The sequence below is a fragment of the Anabrus simplex genome, chromosome 1, assembly GCF_040414725.1.
Source record: "Anabrus simplex isolate iqAnaSimp1 chromosome 1, ASM4041472v1, whole genome shotgun sequence".
Lineage (NCBI taxonomy): Eukaryota > Metazoa > Arthropoda > Insecta > Orthoptera > Tettigoniidae > Anabrus > Anabrus simplex.
Window position 1 is genome coordinate 1,662,473,465 of NC_090265.1, and position 23,792 is coordinate 1,662,497,256.

General features: G+C 40.4%; 1 protein-coding gene across 1 annotated transcript in view; it reads left to right on the top strand.

Annotated features, from left to right (window-relative positions):
* The first annotated feature begins 1,758 nt into the window (after positions 1-1,758).
* LOC136858667 (serine-rich adhesin for platelets) overlaps positions 1,759-23,792 on the top strand; it is a 500,703-nt gene continuing 478,669 nt past the window's right edge. The window contains exon 1 of the mRNA XM_067138381.2: positions 1,759-3,254. Within this exon, the coding sequence (XP_066994482.2) occupies positions 2,093-3,254 (1,162 nt within the window). The 5' untranslated portion in view covers positions 1,759-2,092. The remainder of the gene's footprint in view (positions 3,255-23,792) is intronic.

A 23,792-nucleotide genomic window follows, 5' to 3' on the forward strand; every position in this document is an offset into this window, starting at 1 on the left:
GGGCAATGTCCTGGAACGTGAGATTTTCGGTCGGGGGATACAACTGGAGAGGAGTACCAGTACCTCATCCAGGCAGCCTCACCTGCATTGTAAGAGGGGGGGGGGAATGGAAGATTGGAAGGGATAGACAAGGGAGAGGGAAGGAAGCGGCGGTGGTCTTAAGTTTGGTACCATCCCGTCAGTAAAGATCGGAATGCGTTACGTCCGTAACTTCTCTGTTTGCTCTCTCTTTCTTTCTATAGTGGATTAGATAGCGAGACTACACCAGCACTACACGTAGTCAAGTAACTGAACTAGTGCAGGTGCGCAGGAATTTTGAACTTCTGAGATATGAAATTGTTAATACTTGACTTGAAAACAATCTCAAATCGTACTTCAGACAGTTCTTTGCGCTATCATAAGGCATGCAATCAATACCTTGCATGCAAGGAAAATACGCCCCTAGGTCTCACTAAAAGCTTTACGATTTTTGGAGAAGCCGAGGTGCCAGAAGTTTGTCCCACTGGAGTTCTGTTTTGTGCCAATGAATCTATCGACACGAGGCTGACGCATTTAAGCACCTTTATATACCGCAGGACTTAGTCGTAACTGAACGCACTAATCTTTCTTTCTTTCCTTAGCTTTTCCCAGGCAATTTTGAAGTAACTGAAACCACATCTCGGTTTTGGGCAGGGAGGTCAAATGACTTTCCTGACCTGTGTGATTATTTGAGGAGTCACCGAGATTCTAACCTTGACTGTCTGGTTGGATGCCTGCAACTAAGACACTGCGCTATAGATGCCCCCGCTACCAAATTTCTTTCCATCATTGAAAAATACACAGCACAAGTACTAAGATCTGTTCCACGTGTGTCTATTTTCTGTTTACTTCTTCTTAGAATAAAAAAAGGTATCCCGACATTACAATGGTTCATTGCCACATTACACGTGATGTAATGACCTTGTTTATAGAACTTTTTAAAACCACCATGGTGTGTGCTTGTGTGAAAATCTTAAAATGAACTTACTGAACATCACTTATGAATAACGAGAGAGTTTTTTATTTGCTATTTGTTTGACATCTACCGATTCAGACAGATTTTATAGCGACTATGGGGCAGGTCAGAGCTAGGATGGACAAGGACAGGTACATTAAATTAAATTAAGGTACAGCCTTAGCATTGACTTGGTGTGAAAATGGGAAATCACGGAAAACCATATTGAGGGTTGCCAACAGTGGGTGTTCGAACCCACCATCTCTCGAATGCAGATCACAGCTACGTCATCCAAACCGCGAAGCCAATTCGCTCGATAATAATGAGAGAGTTGACTTCGTTTAGCTGCACAGCCGGAAACCTGCATTAGGAGGGGGTTGTTCGGACCTCGTCATTAGTAATCCCGAAGATGAATTTCCGTGGTTCCCCATGTTTCACACAAAGATTATGCCAGGTCTATAATACCTACGGGTGCTATCTGTCCACTCCCAGTGTCCCTCGAATATCTATCTATCTGTATTAGTGAAACGCTTGTGAACTTTAATCAATTACCACGAAATTTTTTATTCAAGAGTAATACTATTCATAAATTAATGCTTCTCATAAATGTTTCCGGTAATTATGAGTAAAGTTTATTTGAAGGCAGGACGACCTGTGCTATCGAAGATATTGATGAGCCGAAGTGAGTGAAGGGAGCGCTTGCACTAGAGTGAGCTACAGGAAGCTGATTTTAGCACCGGGACGGAGGCCAACATTTATCTGGAGACGCCAGTCCGTGAGCCGACGCTACAGCGTCGTGGTGTGGTGTGTGCCAGTTCTCGAGCATATTGCGCTGTGTCATTTATCCCGTTCTGAATTTCGTGTAAGATTTACGTTGTGTTTTCCGCGGCCTTATTAAATTTCTTACAGGTAATAGTTAATTAATCGTTATGTGTGTTAGAATTCGATAACGAAGTGCTTCAGGAGTAGCGGTGCGGTTTTTATTTACCGCAATCGAGTGTTCATGTCTTTAAAGTGATCGGGTTATTAACAATGTCTACATGGTTGAAAGTTTTAGATGAGCAAATAATAGTGTCTTATCTGAAATAGTAGAAAACCGATAATATTATCCGTGTAAATATGGAAGAGGACTCTAATTCACGTTGCGAATCGCCAAAAGAGACTCGAGTAAGTTTAACTCCAGAGGCAGAAGAATTAAGCAAGAATTTTCAAAGAGTAGAGGATCATGAAACTAGTGACAACCAAGAAACGCGTTCTTCGAGTACTGAGCGTGATAAATCAAAGAGTGACAAAGAGGGATCGAATATAAGTCCGAACAATTCTGAGGATTCCTTTGAATATCCCGAGAGTGAATCGGCAAGGAATAAACTAATAAGTGAGGCGTTACAGAAGGAAGATGAGTTTCTGGAGTACCTTATGTCACTACCTGCGGCCGCTGCAGCTAACAAGAAGACAGAGCCACAGAAACAACTCATGAGATCTACATCAACATATGCGAGCACTTCAAGCTCTGGAGGTGGCCCAAAAGTAGGTCTAGACCACCTAGATAACCTATGCAAACTGATGGAGCAACTTGGAGAACTACGAGAACAGAACTGCAAGCTTCAGAGAAGAGTTCAATACTTAGAGGACATGAAAAACCTTCAGGAGATGCACAAACAATTACAAGAAGAAGCTAAGCAAAGAGAAGTGCCCTTAAAATATGGGTATAGATACAGGTATTCCTCCATCAACACGGGTGATAAGCAGAGCAAGCGCACAAATGAAAATGGAAATCATTCAGGATTGCCTAAAGTGGAATTTGCTGAAGGTAGTTCCGGGAACAAGACTGACTCCTACACCAAGCGAAATGCTAAATGTAAATCAATTGCAAATTCCAGAACTAGACAGTCATTGTCACAGAATCAGCAGAGAGAACGCAGTAGATCTGTTGGCATCGACGAGTTGAAAACAGACACCGAACAAGCGACAACTAGTAAAAGTGGAGGGAAGCACTCACAAAGAAGGTCTGTGGAGGGTGTTACTGGGAAAGCGAAGGTTTCCAAGTGGACGAAAGTGAAGGAAGCGTTCCGCTGGGAAAAGGCTGCTGTACCGGATGCTCACGAAGATGACCGCTTCCTGCGTGTTCCTCCAGTGTCTGGGGACGGCGACTCGTCATCTGCTGGATCATCAGGACACTCACCTGTGGGAGAATATTCTTTGGCTCTGCCACTGTCATCCTCATCCTCGTCCGAAGACTTCGATCTCGACATCAACTTTGCTGACATCCTAGCAGAGCTCGGTAAGTGTTCTTTCAGATATTCTTCACTGCATGTGAACCGAATAGATGAAATGAAAGTGAAAATTCCCAGCCTGTTTCCAGTCATTCGACCGGGTCAGAAATGAAATGAATGAAGTCCCCATCTAGCGGCGAGGATAGGAATTGTGCCGGCTGCCGAAACCTGTCGCACTCCTCTGGGACAATGATTAATGAATGACAGATGAAATGAAATGATATTGGAGAGTGTTGTTAGAATGAAATATGGCAGGGAAAACCGGAGTACCCGGAGAAAAACCTGTCTTGCCTCCGCTTTGTGCAGGAAACATCTCACATGGAGTGACCGGGATTTGAACACGGGACCCAACGGTGAGAGGCCGACGCGCTGCCGCGGAGACTTAACCGAATAGGTGACAAAATGATAAACTGTTTTAAGGAGACATTATATGTTAGAATCCTTATTTACCTTACTCGTTCGATCACCGATTATACTTTAGGATAGGGTTACTAGATTTCGAAACGGGACATGCAAATAAACTTTATGATGATATGATGATAAACGGGATTAAAAGTCAGGTTGTGAGTTTCACAAATAGGGAAAGTCATCTCAGTTTTAATTACTGCGTTGATGGGGTGAGACGTTCCTTATGATAATCATTTTAAGTACATAGGTGTTAATGTAAGGAAAGATCTTCATTGGGGTTATCACAGAAATGGGATTGTAAATAAAGGAGTACAGATCTCTGCACATGGTTATGAGGATGTTTAGGGGTTGTAGTAAGGATATAAAGGAGAGGGCGTATAAGTCTCTGGTAAGACCCCAAGTAGAGTATGGTTCCAGTGTCTGGGACCCTCACCAGGATTACTTGATTCGAGAACTGGAAAAAAATCAAAGGAAAAGCAGTTCTATTTGTTCTGGGTGATATCCGACAAAAGAATTGCGTTACAAAAATGTTGCAAAGTTTGAGCTGAGAAGACTTGAGAGAAAGACGAGCTGCTCGACTAAGCAGTATGTTCCGAGCTGTCAGTGGAGAGATGGCGTGGAATGATATTAGTAGACGAATAAGTCTGAGTGGTGTCTTTAAAAGTAGGAAAGATCACAATATGAAGATAAAGTTGGAATTAAAGAGGGCAAATTGGGGCAAATATTCGTTTATAGGAAGGGGAGTTAGGGATTGGAATATCTTACCAAGGGACATGTTCAATAAATTTCCAATTTCTTTGCAACCATTTCAGAAAAGGCTAAGAAAACAACAGACAGGGAATCTGCCATCTGGGTAACGGCCCTAAATGCATATCAGTAGTGATTAATTGATTGATTTCGTGATTACCGTGCATTTACAGAATATTCGCGAGCAACAAGTGTTCAGTTTTACTTAAGATATATTGTTTACACTAACTAGAATATACTATACAATCATTCAATCAATATAGCAACATGGCTAGTTCGCTTAAATAATTGTTGACATCATTTTTTACATTATAAATTAATCGTAATTCTTGAAGTGTCCGAAGTTGACTTTAGTGAATAACAATTGACGGAAATAAAATGGAGCTTAGGAATCGCGTGCATATATTACGAACACAACGGTTGAGTCTGCAGGAATAAGAGACAAAAAAGCGAAGTCACCTCCGTACAGGCCATGAAGGCCCTTGGAGGAGTGGAAGGTAAAGGCTTCCACCATTGTTAACCTCGGCACGTGATGGGGTAGAGTGGTTAGCTCTATGCCCAGCTGCCTTTGCCCCCAGGAATTAACCTGGTACTCATTTTTGGTTTAGGCTGAGTGAACATCAGGGCCATATGCACCTCCGGAAGTGGAAATCTCGTTTCTTAAATTTTCCGACTTCCTGACGGGGATTCGAACCCACGTCCTTCCGGGCGAACCGAGCACGCCTATACCGCCTCGGCCAGGCAGCCCCTGGAATAAGAGACAACCTTATACAATTGGCAAGAGCTTACAAGTCCTTGCTCCCTGTGACAAACTTAACCAAACTGCAAATTGTCACTAAACCAAGAGAACTGCAACAGCATGTGCTTTAACACAACAACTGATTAATCATATTTTCATAGTCGATTTTGATGTCAGCCGTACGGAAGAGCCGCGGATGCGAGACCTTGTCAGAGGGTGTATCGTATTTAGTAGTAAACTAGCTGATGTACCCGTGCTTCGCTACGGGATTCTCAGAAAGACTGACTTGGTGGTTTTCCTAACTGAATTCAACATAGGTCATTACAAAAACGTCAGTAGGAATGTAGCGATTGAAAGCAATGTTATCATATAAAATACTCGATCAAATGAAAAACCGCACACTTTCTCACTTTCAACGAACAGTACTACGGTGCCGATCTAAGAGTCTAAAGTTCCAGAGCTGGAATAACCAGGTCGCAGACTGCCGTAAACACTCCTCTGTCATTATTACGTTAAATATGCACACTACTCATTCCAATCAGTGCCTCAGAGTAGGGACTGAATAGCTCGAATGCTACGATGAACCAGTGTGTTACGTATCAGATATATGAGAAAATGTATGAACCAGAGGAATGGCATGCTAAAGAAGAAAGTTATCTTATTCCCCAGCTACGTCCCGCCAATATACAGGCAGGCTGTTACAGTCGGTACGACCAGGCGAGTTGCCCGTGTGGTTAGGGGCGCGCAGCTGTGAGCTTGCAACCGGGAGTTAGTGGATTCGAACCCCACTGCCGGCAAACCTGAAGATGGTATTCCGTGGTTTCCCATTTTCACACTAGTCACACCAGGCTGTACCTTAAAGCCAAGGCCGCTTCCTTCACACCACTGTTCATTTCCTATCCCATCGTCGCCATAAGACCTACCTGTGTCGGTGCGACGTCAAGCAAATTAAAAAAACCTTGGTACGCTGCAGTAATCCTATCTATCGGGGATGAGAGGAAACAGAAGACAAAAAGCACATCACAACAAACAATGGTCAATGTAATGTTATTGTTGATAAAGTTTGTGAGCTTTCTATATTGCAGGCCTTCACATTAGTTTTCTTTCGACTCTGTGATATTAGGGTGTCTTACAAAATTATTGATATCATAGACTGTAGTTCCTTATTCTCAGACTTTACATACCGATTTTCACTAAATTCTGTTTACCCCCTTTCTCGTGACTCGGCGCTGATATGGACCTAGTAACAAAAATCCAAATTCATGAATATCTCTGATTATATGAGGTACGGTAACAATGTATAAGGCATAAGTGATCGGAAATTTAATAACTTCTTACATAACTACTACGAACTTACGACATAACTAAAGTTATGTTAGTTATGTAGTATTTATCGTTATGACCACTAATAACATAAATAACTTACTTATTGAGAATTAAATTTCAGGCCTTCCCCTAAACTACCATTTCACTCAACGTGAATAAAATAGCCTAGATTGCAGTGGTTCATCACCCGACATTACCTACCGATTTTTATTAAATTCTCTTCAGTCCTTTTCTATTGATGCGTGTACAGACAGACAGACAGACAGACAGATAGACAGACAGAAATTACGGAAAAGTAAAAATTGCATTTCCTTGTTACTGTGGACATGACAGATACAGAAATATCATTCATTTCAAATGCTGAACAATGCACAGGCAAGACACCTATTTTATATATAGATTACATTTCAGGCCTTCCCCTAAACTACCATTTCACACAGTGCGAATAACATTATTGATAGCCTAGATTATAGCGACCTATTCCCCGACTTCTCATACCAATTTTCGTGAAGATACGACCACTAATAAATTAAATATTTGACAATTAAATATTAGGCCTTCCCCTAAACTACCATTTTTCTCAGCGTGTATAGCCTATATTGTAGCGACTTATTTCCCATCTTTGTCTAGCGATTTTCGTTAAGATACGACCACTAATAACATAAATATTTGAGAATTAAATTTCAGGCCTTCCCCTAAATAATTTGTAGCCTAGATTGTAGCGGTTTATCACCCGACTTTACATTCCGAGTTTCATTAAATCCTCTTGAGCCGTTTTCTCGTGATGCGTGTACAGACAGACAGACAGACAGACAGACAGACAGACAGACAGACAGACAGACAGACAGACAGACAGACAGACAGACAGACAGACAGACAGACAGACAGACAGACAGACAGACAGACAGACAGACAGACAGACAGACAGACAGACAGACAGACAGACAGACAGACAGACAGACAGACAGACAGACAGACAGACAGAAATTACGGAAAACTAAAAAAATGCATTTTCTTGTTACTGTGGACATGACCGATACAGATATACCATTCTTTTCAAATTCTGAGCAATGTACAGACAAAACTCTTATTTTATATATATAGATTACATTTTAGGACTTCCCCTAAACTACCATTTCAATCAGAGTGAATAAAATTATTGATGGCCTAGATTATAGCGACTTATTCCCCGACTTTGCATACCAATTTTCGTGAAGATACGACCACTAATATAATACATATTTGAGAATTAAATTTTAGGTCTTCCCCTAAACTACCAGTTTTCTCAGCGTGAATACAATTATTTATGGCCTAGATTATATCGACTTATTACCCCGATCTTGCATACCGATTTTCATTAAGACACGGCCACTAATAACATAAATATTTGAGAATTAAATTTCAGGCCTTCCCCTAAACTACCATTTCACTCGGCGTGAATAAAATAATTTATAGCCTAGATTGTAGCCATTCATCACCCGACTTTACATTCCGATTTTCATTAAATTCTCTTCAGCCGTTTTCTCGTGATGCGTGTACAGACAGACAGACAGACAGACAGACAGACAGACAGACAGACAGACAGACAGACAGACAGACAGACAGACAGACAGACAGACAGACAGACAGACAGACAGACAGACAGACAGACAGACAGACAGACAGACAGACAGACAGACAGACAGACATTACGGAAAAGAAAAAAATGCATTTCCTTGTTACTGTGGACATGACCGATACAGAAATACCATTCTTTTCAAATTCTGAGCAATGTACAGACAAAACTCTTATTTTATATATATAGATTATAGACCTTAATTCCATAACTGCAGATTCACTAGTTTACCGGGTGGGGGAACGAAATAGAAAACATCTGGAAACTGGAAGATAATCTCATTGTCACATGATGGTAAATTGAAAAGCGCTAAGGTATCAAATATCGAATCATGTAATTGATTATGGTGCCACCTATTGGAAATAGTAAAGTATTCATCAATATTTTACAAAATTTAGCCTATTAAAATATATTAAAAAGGAGTAAATAGCTAAACTCAAGAAAATATTTTAATAATAAGTCAAACAAAAGCAATAGAATTCAATTAAAATAATGTGGGGAAATGGGACATTTGGCGTTCCGAGCACACTTTTCTCGGGACAGGCGACAAGAGGCAGAAACGTTGGATAATCTAGTCACCAAGCCAGCGGTTAGTATATTAGCTGTCTACTGTATCGAGATAGATTTAATTATTTACGACCCTGACGTGGAGGATTTAAAACCTAATATGAAATACACTCACCATTTTGAGGAAAACTGGGAAGTGTGTTCAAAATTTACTCTTAGCAATTCATTTCTCATGGTCGCGATCAGGAGAGGGCACAAAGCAGAGAAAGTGAGGGAGAAGAACGTGATATATAATAATAATAATAATAATAATAATAATAATAATAATAATAATAATAATAATGGTTCAGGGAGGTGAGAAAGGATCTCAGACAGGTGGGACTAAATTCGGAAGACATCTCAAACCGAACAAAGTTTAGGTCAGTGATCGACAGATTTCAGGGATTCCATGACGAACCAAAACTTAACCGTGGGTGGACGGACGAAAGAAGACAGGCTGCCAGAGAGAGGATGCTGAAGTTCTGGGCTGTGAGGAAGGCTTCCAGAAACATGTAATTGTTATCTAACGTGGTCTCTAATGGCCGTAAACGAATATATATATATATATATATAATAATAATAATAATGGCGTATGGCCTCCGGAGAAGCCTGGTGCGGGTCTTTACCTCGTCGACGGCCTATTAGGCGACCTGCATGTCTGTGAAGATGAGGGCCCCACCTAGGATGATTTCTAATGCTGAATACGCCACAGAAACCCAGCCCTCGAGCCACTGGAATTAATCAATTAAGGTTAAAATCCCCGACCCGGGCCGGAAATCGAACCCCGCACCCTCTCGACCAAAGGCTAGCACGCTAACCATTTAGCCATGGAGCCGGACAAACAATGGCGGACAACTCTCGGGCCTCGTGATCGCCAAGTTCGTCTAAGAAGCAGTGAACCTTAAAGAAGACCCTACACGGCCAGTAGTAATACTGATCACTAATACTGAGTCAATAATACTGACAGCACGCATCAATATTGTAGCGACATTACACGATCATTATTACTGTCAATATTTTGGTCAGTATTAGTGCACTTGCTTACAATTGCGGCATTCTCACTTTACAAATAAAAAGTCAATAACCGTCAATACGGAATGAGATTTATAGCATGGAATTGCGGTATTTGATCAAAATGGATCGTAAATGACGGGCATGTGTAGCTATCATATTAGCAATCTGCACGAAACGCAGTGTTAAACGTCAATTGGCTTAGGAAAAGAGAAGAGCATTCTCATATGAAGTTGCTGAGGGAAATACAATATACTGAAGCAGAATATTATCAGAACTATCTCCGAATGAGTGAGGATACTTTTGCGAAATTACTAGGATTGGTAATCTGTTCTAATAAGGCAATATGGAAACATGCGGACCTGTTTATCGGTGGCAGAGATTAGCCGTACCGGTATCTTGCAACTGGTAGAAATTTTGAAGATTTGAAGTTTTCCGCTATAATGTCACCAGTTTCCATCAGTACAGCAGTTGTGGAAACATATTATTGTGAAGTATTGTGTTACGTTTATTCTGGCAGCGTTTCATATAGCTCGATAAACTTTGCAATAGGCCTACTTGGCGGTTTCACAACCACTTCTACTTGGCCTTGGTGAGAAACGCATGTAATTGATTACGGTGCCACCTGTTGGAAATAGTAAAGTATTCATCAATATTTTACAAAATTTAGCCTATTAAAATATTTTAAAAGGGAGTAAATAGCTAAACTCAAGAAAATATTTTAATAATAAGTCAAACAAAAGCAATAGAATTCAATTAAAATAATGTGGGGAAATGGGACATTTCCATCGCTGCTCCGTTAATGCTGACAGAAATAATGACGAACGCCCTCATCCGGTCAGTATAACGGCCAGTATCCCCACCATTGTACTGTACAGTACTGACGCCCGCAGATCAGGAAATCCGGATCTGCTTCAGTAGTGGCCTTCATTCCATCATTCCAGTCCACACACGATCAGTATTACTGTCAATATTTTTCGGTACTGACAGTTTTATTTACCCCATGTCATTTGTGAATTTCCATATTATTAAGAAGTATAGGCACGGAGTAGGTTTACATCTTTATTCGTAAACAAGTCTGGGAAGGAAGATGCGAATAAACGTACCTGAGAGTTGTGGTAGACCGTAATAATAACTCTGGGGACGACTCAAAGGAAAGCAGCACATGTTCTGGGTGATTTCCGACAAAAGAGTACTGTTACGAAAAAGTTGCAAACGTTAGGCTGGGAAGACTTGGAAATAAGGAGACGAATAGTTCGACTAAGCGGAATGTTTCGTGCTGTCAGTGGAAGATGGCTTGAAATGACATTAGTAGACGAATAAGCTTTAGTGGAGTTTTTAAAAGGTGGAGAGATCATAAAAAGAAGCTAAAGTTGGAATTCAAGAGGACAAAATTTACTCTCAGGAATCCTACAAGTGACTTTGTGACCGTTTCCACTTCACTTCTCATGGTCGCGATCAGGAAAGGTCACAAAGCAAATACTCATTTATAGGAGAGGAGTTAGGGATTGAAATAATAAAATTTCCAACTATTCTGAAATCATTTAAGACACGACTAGGTAAACAACTGATAAAGAATCTGCCACCTCAGTTACAGTCCTAAATGCAGATCAGTGGTGTTTGATTGTAGTGGTACAACGCATTAATTATAGAAACAGGAATAATGAAATGAAATCATGTATGGCTTTTAGTCCCCGGAGTGTCCGAGGACAAGTTCGGCTCGCCAGATGCAGGTCTTTTGATTTTACTCCCGTAGGCGACCTGCGCGTCGTGATGAGGACGAAATGATGGTGAAGACGACACATACACCCAGCCCCCGTGCCAGCGAAATTAACCAATGATCGTTAAAATTCGCGACCCTGCCGGGAATCGAACCCGGGTCCCCTGTGACCAAAGGCCAGCACGCTAACCATTTAGCCATGGAGCCGGACACAGGAATAATATTAAAAAACATTTAAGCTCTTTAGCCCTTTTCAATCGTGAAATTACCAGCGTTTCGCCCCAGTGTAGCAGTGGGTTCATCAGCTGCAATGCTACACCTTTCCAAGACGTTGGCGTCTAGTACGCCGTTGAGACACCACTACAATCCTCCCATGATATAGGACAATGCAGTGATGGTGCACTAGGGGAAGCATGTGCTGTTTAATTGTTTCTTATATTCTTTAAAGCCAGGGTGGATTCCGGCTCCTTCAGCTCCTGCTTGATCGGAGAAATTAGCAACTTTACAGACATTGTTTTTCACGACGAGTAAAATTTTAAATTTCAGTACAGTTATTTTAAAATTGCAATACGGAACTTGAAGTGGTGAATATTATTCTATTTCTTCTTCTTCTACTACCACTGTTCCCACATCTGTGGGGTCGCGGGTGCGAACTGTGTCGCACAAGTGAATTTAGCCCTGTTTTATGGCCGGATGCCCTTCATGACGCCAACTGAATAAGGAGGGGTGTAATCACTATTGCGTGTTTCAGTGGTGGTTGGCAGTGTAGTGCGTTGTCTGAATATGAAGAGGAAATTGGTGGGACAAACACAAACACCCAGTCCCCGAGCCAGAGGAATTAATCAGATGCGATTAAAATCCTCGACCCGGCCGGGAATCGAACCCGGGTCTCTCTGAACCTAAGGTCTCAACGCTGACCATTCAGCCAATGAGTCGGACGGAGAATATAATTCCATATTGAAATAAAATAGATTCGCGACTCAAGTAGCACACAAATCTATACTAATATTATAAAGAGGTAAAACTTGTATATTTGTTTGTAACGGATAAACTCAAAAACTACTGAACCGATTTTAAAAATTACTTCACCTACAGAAAGCTACATTGCCAGTGAGTAACATAGGCTTTATTTTATTTTCAAAAAAAAAAAAAAAGAAGAAGGGGGATGGGAGCGACGGGGGGACATATAAAAATATAAAAATAATTGGCTAATATAGGCGAAATTGAATTTTTCGTACAAGGACGGGACAAAGCTCGTATAGGCCTAGTATATTCCAATATAGACGATAGATCTGTACCCTCTTAATTTGTAAATAAAATTAACAACATTTTACATAAAAATATTTCTTATTGATAATATAATAATAATAATAGACTGAAAACAACAACAACGTTTATTGTTTAAAGGGCCTAACAACTAGGTCATCGGCCCCTAAATAATAACAATAATAATAATAACATGAACAATGTGTCGTTTCACTCTTTTTTTTTCCAAGAAAGTAGGTTCGACCCTGACGGAAGTCGGTGATAACTGAGGGTATTTAAATGCGACAGCTCCAAGTCGTTAGTTTCTGGCACATCAAAGAACTTCTACAAGACAATATTCAAACACGCCAGCATCTCTCAGAACATATATATACTGTAGTAAATGAAAAAAGTTAAACAAGTAACATTATTATTTATTAATATGTTTTTCTTCTTCTTTCTGACCTTTCCCTAATTGTTTGTGGTAGGCAATACATGTGGATTTGGCGGAGTTTTATGCCTTCTTGACGCCAATCCTATGTGGAGGGCAGTATTCATTATTGGGTGTTTCTATAGTGGTTGGCAGTTTGGTGTGTTGTGCTTGTATAAAGAGATGTCTATTAAGGCAAACTAGTAAACCTAGTCCCCGAGTCAGAAGAATTAACCTAACACGACTAAAGTCTCAGGCTCGACTGGGAATCGAACCTAAGAACTTTTGAACCGAATTCCGTGTTGTTTAAGAAATATTGGCAATGGTAATGTTAGGTGACTTAACCTGTATATTTAAAAATGTTATCATGTGCAGATTTTTCGATACAACATTTAAAAAATATATATATAATTTTCCTTTCCGTTGCTCCGACAAGTATTGTTTTATGGCGAGGAACAAGCTAGGAGTGGGAAGGAATCGACAGTGACAGCCCCATCGACCATGACAGCCCCAACATTTGATTCATGTGAAAATGGGAAACAATGGAAATCCATCAGTGAGGTTCGAATACACTATCTTCCGAATGCAAGCTGACAGCTACCGTACGTGGCCCAAACCGCACAGCCACTCACTCGGTCTGGATACAACTAATATTAACGTAGAAATTGGACATTTCCTATAGAACTAAATTAATTTTCTACTTGTAGTCATAAATAGAGAATTGTGGGGGCGTTTAGTACATTCACAGAGGCTTGGAGACTGACCGCTGAAGGGAATAACAGTCTATTGTGTAGATGTGTATGTATGCTTGTATGTAAAAGCAAATATTAACAGTTTTTGCCTTTTCTCGTTCTAATGGTTTTATTATTTGAGATGTTCGATAAAGTCTCAATTTGTAAGTTTTAAACTCATAATATTGCAAACAAAAGGCGGTAGTCACGTGTCTTGAAATATCTATAACCTTATACAGTCATTTTGCCTTGAATTAGTGTTTTGTTTTAGTTCAGAAGAATTTAACCGGTGGAATGAGGCTTGAGTGAAGTGGACTACGAATATTAAATCTGGGTCTTAAATGTTCGTGGATGGGAACGTTTTTCTTTTGTTTGTGAATTGAGTGCGATACTAAAATTAAGCTTCAGCAAGTGGGAAGCGTATCATGATAATGGCCTGGTAAATTTCGCCCCATTGTGAAACATGACTTGGTTCATTAGCGAATGAGCGAAATGGCAATCAGTCTTTTTGTATTGCTATTGGGCCACAGCCAGGTCGCGTTCTATTGTTATGTGCCAAGAAAAGTGCATAGGGGGAGGATCATGGAAGTGTTCTGCAAGACTATCTTAATGGTGATTTAACGACCACGGAAACTACAGCATATAATTTTTTTCATTCTTTACTACCGGCACTTTATTTCTTTCATAGACTCGATGATAATTCGAAATTTACCATTCCTAAACAATAATTTTCTTCTTTTAGATGAGCGTAGGAACTGTGTACAAACATTAACCAAAAATAATTAAATGGCGAGATGTCTTGAAAATGACAGCTACGTGGTGGCGGACAATACCAGTTGTCGCAATGAGATAGAAACCCTTGGTCATGTTTTGTGAAAATTCAGTCACGGGGAAGTCTTACCCTATATCAGACACCATGAAACATGTAAGATAGTGACTTTTGCCATTCCCTTATGCTGAAATTTAGCTACATTTTTATGATCATCATTGTGCGAGATACACTGACATGTTATGTGTTAAATGATTCCTTATTTTCTGCACTTACCAATCACATATTCCTTAGAGATGTTTTTTCTATATTTCTTTGTTGGAACCACTGTATCGTGGATGATCATCATAAAACGGAAACTTATACATACGGTAGTTTTCGTAATCTACTGTTTGCTCTGTGCACACACTCAAAAGATTTTAAGCACGCGACGCCATTGCTTTGAACTGCAGTTTGTTTGCAAACTTGAGATCAGTGGATTTGTCGGTATTTTCTGTAAATAACGTACGAACGTATGAACATTGAATCCCGGATGCGCTGATGGCGGGTTGATGGATGTATCAATGGTAACGGAGGCCATGTTGAATATTTCACGTAAGAAAGAGTTTCATGTGATATGCTGTCACGTTCTGTTCCTGCGTTTTTCCCATGTTCAATGCACTATGTTAGAATTCTAGAAAATGGGTTCTAACATGGAAATGAAGCGTTTTCGGACCCATGACCATATAACATATTTATTTTTCTCCGCGTGAGGAATGCGTCTTGAAAGTTTCGCCGTACGTTATGTATAATATCGTTAAGTACCGGTACAAAATCTCTTATATTAGCAGAGGAATGAATAACACTCTACTCATTTGAACTCCCGAGGCTGAGTGGACTCCGTTACAGCCCTCGTACCACTTGTCAAATTTCGTGGCAGAGCCGGGAATCGAACCCAGGCCTCCGGGGCTGGCAGCTAATCACACTAACCACTACACCACAGAGGCGGACATAAATAACACTCACCAAAGAAAATAGAGAATATCAATTTGTATTTTATTTATTGGTAAAGAAACTGCAAAAAGGTCCTTGACAAACTTCAGATGGACAACAGACAATGGGGTGAAAAATAAGTTTCACCAGAGGAAAAGTCCTTGCAGTTTTTATGATGATGATGATGATGCTTGCTGTTTAAAGGGGTCTCACATTAAGGTTATCGGCCCCTACCTTGCAGTTTTAATTACTGTGTTGGAGTTAAATTACGTCATGGGGATCACTGTAAATACCTAGATGTTAATATAATGAAACAAATTTCGTCGGGCTAATCACATTAACGAGGAAGTAAATGAAGATTACATATCGTCGCTCCTATGTCAAAACCGCGAATGTGACAATGCTCTTCCTATCCATTATTTTCCTTAAGACTGGTCACGCCTCCCAGCCACATATTGATATTCGGTACAGTCCATCAGAACAATTTTCGTTGAGTTCATTTTCGTATGCGCGTGTGTAAAAGAAAATGAACCTTAAATACATCATACTCTAGGAGCGGGTAAATATGTCATGCAAATATACATTGCTACAGAATGGTACAGTAACCAATCGAAAGCTCATAATTGGCACGTACATTTTACGTAACCGTATGGCACTTTGATGTATTATGTAAATACCTGTCGCATACATTTTTTTTTTTGCAAAAGTCTGATGACGCAGTAAGTGCTTTAAAGGCGACTGTATCTTGGTATAGGCTAAGGAAAATCGACCATCACCCCACTGACGTTCGATGGGATGCCTAAATGCAGAAACGTCAGGCGCGGCTGACTTACCCAATATAGAAATACAAAAGTACTGTACATCAAAATATACATGGAAATGTTAGAAACAAGCCTACTCTCGCCCACTTAAGAATGACGAGTTGAAGAATGGTATCGAGATAATATCACCAGTTATTTCGCCGGTTCTTTCCCATTTAGATTAGAAGCCAGTATTACATAATTTGGCTATGTCATGAATATGTTGCACCAACGGGTGTTGCGAAAAATAAGAATCTGTGGACTGCAATGAATTCAAAGATTTGGTACACACGGGAAAGTGAACTCCTTTGTATATTTGCGAAAATCACGCAGCATCTAAGACGGAAATGTCAGGTTGTTTCACCACGAGGAAAAGTCCTATTTTGAGCTTGCATTCGGGAGATGGTGAGTTCAGTTCGGATCCCACTGTCGGCAGCCCTGAAGACGGTTTTGCGTGTTTTTCCATTTCCACATCAGGCAAATGATGGTGCTGTACCTTAATTAATGCTACGGTCGTTACCTTTCTAATCCTAAACCTATTCCATACTTGCGTCGCCGTTAAACCACTAACAAACAAGAAAAGTACTCTCAGTTTTAATGCTCACTTCAATTACTGTGTTGGTGGGATGAAACGACCTCACTGGAATCATTGTAAATGCCAAGGTGCTAATATAAAGAAAGATCATCACATTAATGAGGTTGTAAATAAAGGTTGCAGACCACTTCATATGGCAATGAGGGTATTTAAGAGTTATTGTGAGGATGTAAAGGAGAGGGCGTATAAGTCTCTGGTAAGACCTCAATTAGATATGGTTCCAGCGTATGGGACCCACACCATGGTTACTCGATACGAAAGCAGCATGATTTGTTTTTGGGTGATTTTCGACAGTCGAGCAGCTCATTACTCCCAAGTCTTCCTAGCCCAAAGTTCGCAACACAACTGGTTTGTCGGAAATCATCCAGAATAAATCATGTTGCTTTCCTTTAGATCTTTTCCAGTTCTCGAATTAAGCAGTCCTCGGAAGGGTCCTATGCATTGGAACCATACTCTAATTGGGGTCTTAGGAGGGACATAAAACGCGCTCCCCCTTACATCGCTGCTACAACCTCTAAATGCCCTCATAACCAAATCAAGAGATATCTTCGCTCCTATGCCAAAACCGCAAATGTGACAATACTCTTCCTATCTATTATTTTCCTTAGGGCTGGTCACGCCTCCAAGCCACATATTGATATGCAGTCCCTCAGAACAATTTTAATTGAAGTAATTTTCCTATGCGCGAATTTAAAGAAAATGAATCTTACTGTACCGTACTGTAGGAATGTATATTTGCATGACGTATTTACCCGCTCCTAGAGTATGATGTGTTAAGTTTCATTTTTCTTTACACACGCGCATAGGAAATGAATTCAACGAAAATTGTTCTGATGAACTGTATATTCATATGTGGCTGAGAGGCGTGACCAGTCTTAAGGAAAATAATGGATAGAAAGAGCATTGTAACACTCGCAGTTTTGGCATAGAAGCGACGATATTATGTCCAAATATCTGTTGAAGAATATTGAATGACTTCTTTTACTCATTGTGTAAGGAAACCATCGATTTTTTACCTGATGCATGCCATGCAAAGTATTCATCACTTATACTTTTATTTTCGCTATATTATATTTCATGGTCCTATGTTAACCAAAGCAGAGAAATCCATGAGTAATTAGGCTGTAAGCTATTTAAAAATTAGTTAGATAAGGTGAAGGTTTAGAGGAGAAATATAGAAGAAATGTTTACATTAAAATGGACTCAGTGTCTGAAAGGATTATTTACATATAGTATAACTATATCCTGAAATGAAAAATGAAATCCGCAGCCTGTTTCCAGTCATTCGACCGGGTTAGGAATGGAGTGAAGCCCCCGTCTAGCGGCGAGGATAGAAATTGTGCGGGCTGCCGAAGTCTGTCGCACTCCTCTGGGACAGTGGTTAATGAATGGCAGATGAAATGGTACTGGAGACTGTTCCTGGAATGAAGTATGACAGGGAAAACCGTAGTACCCGGACAAAAACCTGTCCCGCTTCCACTTTGTCCAGCACAAATCTATCATGGAATGACCGGGATTTCAGCCACGGAACCCAGCGGTTAGTTACTGAATTTCCATTTAATTTTCTTGTGTTGATACCCTTGTTGTTTGGTCCCGTAGGGTAACAGTCAAACTGAAGCCACATTACGCAGTTGTATTTTTCAATAATTTTACAAACAGCAAAGCAAAGCTATCTCCACATAGGCTATAGAGGCCCTTGGAGGGGTGGAAGGTAAAGTATTCACACTTAGTGAGATAGAGAGGTCAGCGTTATGTCCATCCACCTTTACCTCCAGGAATTAACCTGGTAGTCATTCTTTGTGTACGCAGTGTGAACCTCAGGACCATGTGAGATTCCAGCAGTGGAGATCTCGTCTCTTAAACTCTTCGAATTCTTGACGGTGAATCGAACCCACATCTTTCCACGTGGAGAAACAAATTCGGCACAGTTTATTTTCGGAAAGCCAAGTAATTTAAACCCTTTACTAGAAATCTTGTCTAAATGTTTCTCGAAGGAAAGACCTTCACATTTTTACTCCTGAAAGAGCACGAAACCAGTTTTATTGCTCATTTATGAATAACGAAAAAACTAAAACAATTATATCTCCAATAGTTTATACCTGACTGAAACACTCGGAGTTGTTCTTAAATATATGGGTATTTTTTACAAGTCTGCCTAATTATAGCCAAAGAATTGAAAACTGTGCCGCAAGGAGCATTTTTTACGCAATATATAAACATGAATATTATTTGTCAATAACTTTGCAGCCAATTCTTTGTGGGTCTATATCTTATTAATATGTGCTTACGTTTAAAATTTGGTTTTGTTAAGTGGTAAAGTTTAGAAGTTCAAAATATTAGTCACGACTCCCATTAGTTGCTCTATATTTTAAAATTGTTGTCAGATCAGTGTCCACAGCAACTTTCTTTCCAGTCTATATCGAGTTAGTTACCGTCACTTGGACTTAAAGTTTCACTGCTTCATTTTCACTGTACCAGAAAAAGGTATAGAACAAAAATTCGCCATAAGCTATTTTCGTGTAAAACCAACCGCCTGAGATACACAGAGTTTTATGCTGTAGGCCCATTCTGAAGCATCTGCACCTGGTGAAATATTTTGGACAGCTTATAGCTAAGATCCTACTCGACCTTATTATAAACTGAAACACCAAGTTTCATTAAAATTCACTCATCCATTTTCCCGTGGCGCTGTAACAGACACGGACAAATATTAAGCTGAACTCGATATACAGTAGGTATAGCTAAAATGTTTAAAAATGATCTATAAAATGACGGCAAAAATCCAGTAAAATGATACGAAAACTTTAAGAATGACATACATTTTAAGATAAATTTTCCAATCAATTTACTAATCGAGTTGGTATAGCCTATATTTAGATTATAGACACAATAAGCTTTCGGGCTTTTACCATGTCAAGAAAACAAGGTGAAATTCTTTGCCTTTCGAGAGAACTTTGCTCCGCGTATTCAGAAGAAAATCTCGACTGTTCACGAGGAATACTTCTCCGATTGGAGGTGTCTCTCCTGGAATGTAGACATTTCCAAAGAACTATGTGGTGAGCAAAGTTTCTTTGGTCCCCAGATTGACAAAGCGTTGTGAAGATTCTCAAGTCTCCGTAGTCATCCTCACTTAGAGTTGCGGTAATATGCAATACCGCACGCGTAAATGCTTCATAACCCTCAAACATGTAAGAAAATGACCCGAAAAATATAAAATAGTCTAATAAATGCCATGAAATGACCAAATAATGGCTATAAATTTAGAAAATTACCTAAAATTCAAAATAGCAAAAATGGAAAATGACCTACTAAATGAGCATTTCTACAATGTGGGAACTATGATCGGAATTTAAGTACAAGCGAGCAATGTCTGTTCTAACTCAATTGTAAGTTGACGTCATCAAAATCCTAGTTCTGGTCATTACAATGTCGTCAGTATTCTTATCAGAATACAACCGCCTTTCTCAGTTTTCACGAACAATAGTACGATGGCGTTGTAGCAGTGCCAATTTCCAGACCTGGCATCACTCGGCCACAGACAGCAGCTCTTCCGTTTTCCATTAAGTGTGCAACACTCCTAATTTGTATCAGCGCCTCAGAGCAGCCATACTATGATGAACCGGTGTGTCACGTACCAGTAGCTATCAGGACATACATGAACCAGAGGAATGAAACGCTCAAGAAAATGAAACTATCCTACTGCCCAGCTACTTCCCGCTAATAATCAGGTAGGCTCTTCTACTTGGGACAAAGTTGTAGTCATATCTATCGGAGATGAGTGGCCGCAGAAGAGACAACGTATGGTACAACAAACAGTAGTGAATGTAATGTTACTGTTGATCAAATTTATGGGCTTTCGATATTGTAGACCTTCGTATTTGGATTTCTTCCGACTCTGTGATATTAGAACATCTGATGAAAAGGGAGCAGCCTACATCTTCCTCCTTCCACGACTCCGTCTTGTTTTATTCTTCAATCATGTTCACAATTTTCCTTGTCTATATGGGCTGATGACCACGCGGATTTTCACCTTAAGATAATCACGACAAACACCACTATCGCCAGTTAACACGATGAAACAAGATTCCCATGCCAGCGATACTCAGCCTTGATATGGACTAAGCAACAAAAATCTAAATTCAATGAATATTTCCTTTATCATAACCGGCACGGTTAAACTGTATGACATAAATGATCGTAAATTGTATTCCATGTAACTTTTGTTACGTGCTACGTATCGACAGGACCACTAATAACATACAGTATACATATTCTAGACTTAAATTTTAGGCCGTCCACAAAAACTACCATTTTATTCAGTGCGAAAGAAATATTTATAGCCTAAAGTGTAGTTTCGCTCAAGCTTCTATCCATTACTGCTCATCTTAGGAATTTGCTTGTGCAGCTGTTTCCCGTTGCCTTCTGCACATTAGGTTAACAGCCGCCCCTAACCTGGAGAACAGATGCTGCCCACAAATACAGTAATAATGTTATTGTTTATAGGTCCCACTAACTACCTTTGACGGTTTTCAGAGACGCCGAGATGTCGGAATTTTGTCCCGCAGGAGTTCTTTTACGTGCCAGTAAATATACTGACACGAAATTGACGTTTCTGAGAACCTTCAAATACCACCGGACTGAACCCCAAAAATTGCGGTCAGAAGGCTAGCGCCTCAACTGTCTGAGCCACTCAGCCCGGCACGCTGCCTACAAGCCACCCACTATGGGTCAGACGCTTGCAGTTATGAATTCCAGTGGCATTTCCTCCACAAAGGGTTCACCGCCCCACTAAGAGGACTCCTCCGCCCGAAGCCGTTGGTTCCCTCACGTGGCTGGGTTATTTACCGCCGCCCAATACTCATCGTTGAGACGCTGGCTGTACGGTCGACTCAATTACTGTCGCAGGATATACCAGGTCAGACATTAAATATCGAAGTCCTTAGAGAGAGGGAGGAGGAAAACGGAGTCTAGTAATTGAAACGTAAAACAGAAAATAAAATTTTTTGGTCACATTCTGCGACAACTGACAAAAAGTAAAAGAAAATACCTAAGGACCAACTTTTTTCTTTTCTTTTTTTTGCTAGTCGCTTTACGTCGCACCGACACAGATAGGTCTTATGGCGACGATGGGATAGGAAAGGCCTGGGAGTGAGAAGGAAGCGGCCGTGGCCTTAATTAAGGTACAGCCCCAGCACTTGCCTGGTGTGAAAATGGGAAACCACGGAAAACCATCTTCAGGGCTGCCGACAGTGGGATTCGAACGCACTATCTCCCGGATGCAACTCACAGCCGCGCGCTCCTAACCGCACGGCCAGCTGGCACGGTCATCACTAAAGGAAGACCCAGAGTGTCTTACTTCAAAAACCTGCTTCTGAGGATTAGCTGCAAGACCTATGCTGAGTTGAAAACACTGGCTCAAGATAGACCTTTATGGCTGCGGCGACAAGGCTTAGCCTTTAGATGATGATGATGATGAAAGTGTAGTACCTTATTACCCGACTTAACATACCGATTTTCTTTATATTGAGTGAGGCCATTTTTTTGTGATGCGCGTACAGACAGACAGACTGAATTGACGGACAATTAAAAACTGAATTTCCCTCTTACTTTGAAAGCATTAGAGAGGAACTGCAAATATCTGTGTACATAGCATGGGTTAGTAGTAGAAATATATTTTTTTTACAAGTTGCTTTATTTCGCACCGACACAGACAGGTCTTATGGCGACTATGGGACAGGAAAGGATCAGGAGTAGCAAGGAAGCAGGGTGGCCTTAATTAAGGTACAACCCCAACATTTGCCAGGTGTGAACATGGGAAAGCACGGATAGCCATTTTCGGCTTCCGACAATGGGATCCGAACCCACTAACTCCGGAATACTGAATAGTAGTAATAGTAATGCATACGAGTAACGGTAGCCATTAAGCATAAAAATGCAAGATGCATTGCCAACAATCATTTAAGTAACGCAAAGTAAAAAACCAGTAATTAAAGACATGAAAAATCTCGATTACTTCGCATCGTTTATATCACAAGTTAGAAATTCAATCAGTTAATGCTTTTATTTTTAACCACCCTTTTTCACAAATAGAAAACCATTTGGATTTAATTCCTTCACATTAGATGGAAGCTTCTTATTATTTTCAGTTGCATATACCTGTAGCTATTTAGAGTTTTGTTTAATCTAACATAAGGAGTGTCCAGATCATGCTTACTTCTAGTGTTATAATTACGAACGAATGCCTAGTCATTGAAGTTACCGATGTTTTCTTTCAGAAGGTTGACATTTAAATATATATACATGTATATACATGGGAGAGTTAATATGTTTAATTAAATGAAGCTACTTTTTACAGGAATCTCCTTGCGTAAAAGACCCTTATTATGGCTCTTTTTTGTGTGCCAAATAAGCGCTTGGTGGGAAGCTGGACTACATTAATAATGAGTGAAGGAAAGTATGTCGGCCGCGTGGTGTAGGGGTAGCGTGCCTGCCACTTACCTCGAGACCCCGGGTTCGATTCCCGACCAGGTCAGGGATTTTTACCTGGACCTGAGGGCTGGTTCGAGGTCCACTCAGCCTACGTGATTAGAATCTGCTATCTGACGGTGAGATAGCGGTCCCGGTCCAGAAAGCCAGGAATAACGGCCGAGAGGATTAGTCGTGCTGACCACACGACACCTCGCATTCTGCAGGCCTTCGGGCTGAGCAGCGGTCGCTTGGCAGCCAAGGCCCTTCAAGGGCTGTAGAGCCATGGGGTTTGGGGGGAAGGAAAGTGTGCTGTTATTAAAATAGGCTGCGTTGTGCAAGTTCTCCATTTTATAGCAAATACATAGTTCTTTATAATTTATTTCCAAGATTTTGGACATGAATATCTCATGTCAGTTTACTGCTG